At 34.7% G+C, this 2,463-nt stretch overlaps 1 protein-coding gene across 1 annotated transcript; it reads left to right on the top strand.

Moving 5' to 3' along the window:
• The first annotated feature begins 586 nt into the window (after window positions 1-586).
• On the top strand, window positions 587-1,164 carry IFNE (interferon epsilon). The gene is given in 3 exon segments (XM_037158312.2): window positions 587-642; window positions 644-748; window positions 750-1,164. Coding segments are annotated over 3 exon segments (576 nt in total).
• The last annotated feature ends 1,299 nt before the right edge of the window (window positions 1,165-2,463 follow it).

Genomic DNA, 2,463 nt, shown 5'->3' with positions numbered 1-2,463 from the left:
TGCTTGGATAAGATATAAAACAATGTAAGATCGCTGGAACATATTTTAAGATTAATTTGTTCAAGCATTTGTGCAAATTTATAGTTCTACTTGAAGTTTTAAATTTGGTAGTTTGAGTGGACTTTAATTTTTGCTCCCAAGTGCCATATGGGTGCTACTAAGCCTCTGATAAACATTACTCTGTGAAAAACTACCCCTTTAAAAAACTACTCCCATAAAAGATGTTTAGTAAGCTTAACTAAATATTTAGAAAGCATATTGTGTTCTTTATGTGTGTAATAAATAATAAGAATAATAGAAGATCTTATTGAATGACCGATCTGTAATTGTGTCAAGGAAAGAATACAATGAAACAAGTTATTTCAGTTACTTCCTCAAATAGCCAAATGGGGGAAGTGGAGGAAAGGTCCCATGAACACTGTGACTAGAGAACCAAAAAGCTTGAAGTGTAAACTTGGAGAAATGACAGGTTTAGAAAACAAAACCAACAAAAGAGAGCACCTTTCAGAATAATCTGAGATGCATGAAAGTGCACTGGAGTTGGAGCCTGTCTGCAGAAAGGTAAGTGGCATGTTAGACCTTCACCATGGCTAACAATCACTTTTTGGAAATTGTGTTGGTGCTTCTGGACTCTTCCACTCTCCTCTCTGGAACTGAAACTGGTTCTCTTCCAACAAAGAAGAGTGAACAGAGAAAGTTTCAAACTTTTGAATCATTTGCAAACCTCATCCATTCAGCAGTGTCTACCAGAGGAAAAACTTCCTGCTTCCCCAGAAGGCTGTGAGTCCTCACCAGCATGAGAAAGGCTGTGCACTGACCATTCTTCATGAGACAGTTCAGCAGATCTTCAACCTCTTTGGGGCAAATATTTCTCTGGATGGTTGGGAGGAAAGTCAGATGAAGAAGTTCCTCATTGAACTTCATCAACAACTAGAATACCTAGAAACGTTCATGGAACTGCAAGCTGATCAGAAAAGTGGTACCATAGGTAGTGACAACCTTAGGTTACAGGTTAAAATGTACTTCTGAAGGATTCGTGATTACCTGGAAAACCAGGAATACAGCAGCTGTGCCTGGACCATTGTCCATGCGGAAACCAACTGGTGTCTATCCTTTGTGTTCCAACTCACAAGAAAGCTGAGCAAACAAGAAGTGGACCCTTGAACCATGTGAAGCAAGAGGCAACTGCTGGCTTTAAAAGCATGAGGTAGGTGGGGGTATCGAAGGACTTCTCCAGACATTATTAATTCTTTTTGTCATGACATGGTAGCATAGTTTTGTTTTGTCTGTATACATATATCTGTACCTTAAGGTTATGGACATTGACAAATGTTTTTTATTTTAGAAATGTTTTTATTTTAGAAAATTTATATTTTCTATTCCTCTTAAATTTTTATGAGTTGAAATCTATTTATTAATATTTTATAATGGGTTCTTCAAATGGGTATATTTTCATATAAGTTAGTTGGATAAATATAATAAAATATGTTTCCACTGTAATCATACTTTTCTAGACAACAGGACATCATTCCAATGATTTTTTTACTTGCCAGAAATTGATAGAAACAATGGGAAATACTAGGAATAATTTGCATTGCATGATTTGAAAATATCATCACACACTGAATATTTGGTATAGGTGACAAAAATAGAAATATAACTAAAATATATGAACAAACAGTTTGCAGAGGAAAAACATAAAAACCAGTTCAACCTCGTTATAATAATGAAAGTACAAATTGTAAGGGAAGAACATGACATTTAAAACCTGTTAGGTATGTAAAAGCCCAAAGTTTGATTTAAAAAATTCTTGCAGAGACTTTGGGCAGGGATTCTCTTAAAATTTTCAAGGGCACTGGAAATTGATATGATCACTGTGGAGGAATTTTGGTGTCTCTGTCAAAATTACAGATGCATACAGCCTGTGATCCATCCATTCTAGGTTTGGAAATGTATCCTAGAAAAAATACTTGCACATGTGTGAAATGACTTACATAAATACACTACTCTTCATTGCAACATTATTTGTAATATCAAAAGACAGGAAACCACCTAAATTCTTCTGATTAGAGACTGGTAATGTGCAGTCAAACAAAGGAACACTATTCGGGTGGAGTAAAGCATGAGGGTTGCTCTTTCCATAAAAAAAGTCAAAAAATAAAGTCAAAGAGTAAAAAAGTAAGCAAGTTTCAGAAGTGTGTATAAAATTCTATATTTGAAATTACAATACGAGATTTATATTTGACCGTATTTAGGTGTGAATAAATAAAGGATATATAAGAAATAAATTACAATGATTACTTATATTGGGGGAGGGAAGGAAGAGAGATTAAGGGAGGAAGACAGAGTGGGAGAGGTTTTACAACATGTTTCCATACTTAAATTTTTAAGTATGTGAATTTTGCCAACCAGAATAATAAATTGAAATATATCTAGCAAGTCAGAGCTACCAGAAATCTGGAT

Source organism: Artibeus jamaicensis, unplaced genomic scaffold (assembly GCF_021234435.1).
Source record: "Artibeus jamaicensis isolate MK-2021 breed Jamaican fruit bat unplaced genomic scaffold, CSHL_Jam_final scaffold_1964, whole genome shotgun sequence".
Taxonomy (NCBI): Eukaryota; Metazoa; Chordata; class Mammalia; order Chiroptera; family Phyllostomidae; genus Artibeus; species Artibeus jamaicensis.
Note: the sequence above shows the minus strand (reverse complement) of the source record. Positions and strands in the feature narration are given on the sequence as shown.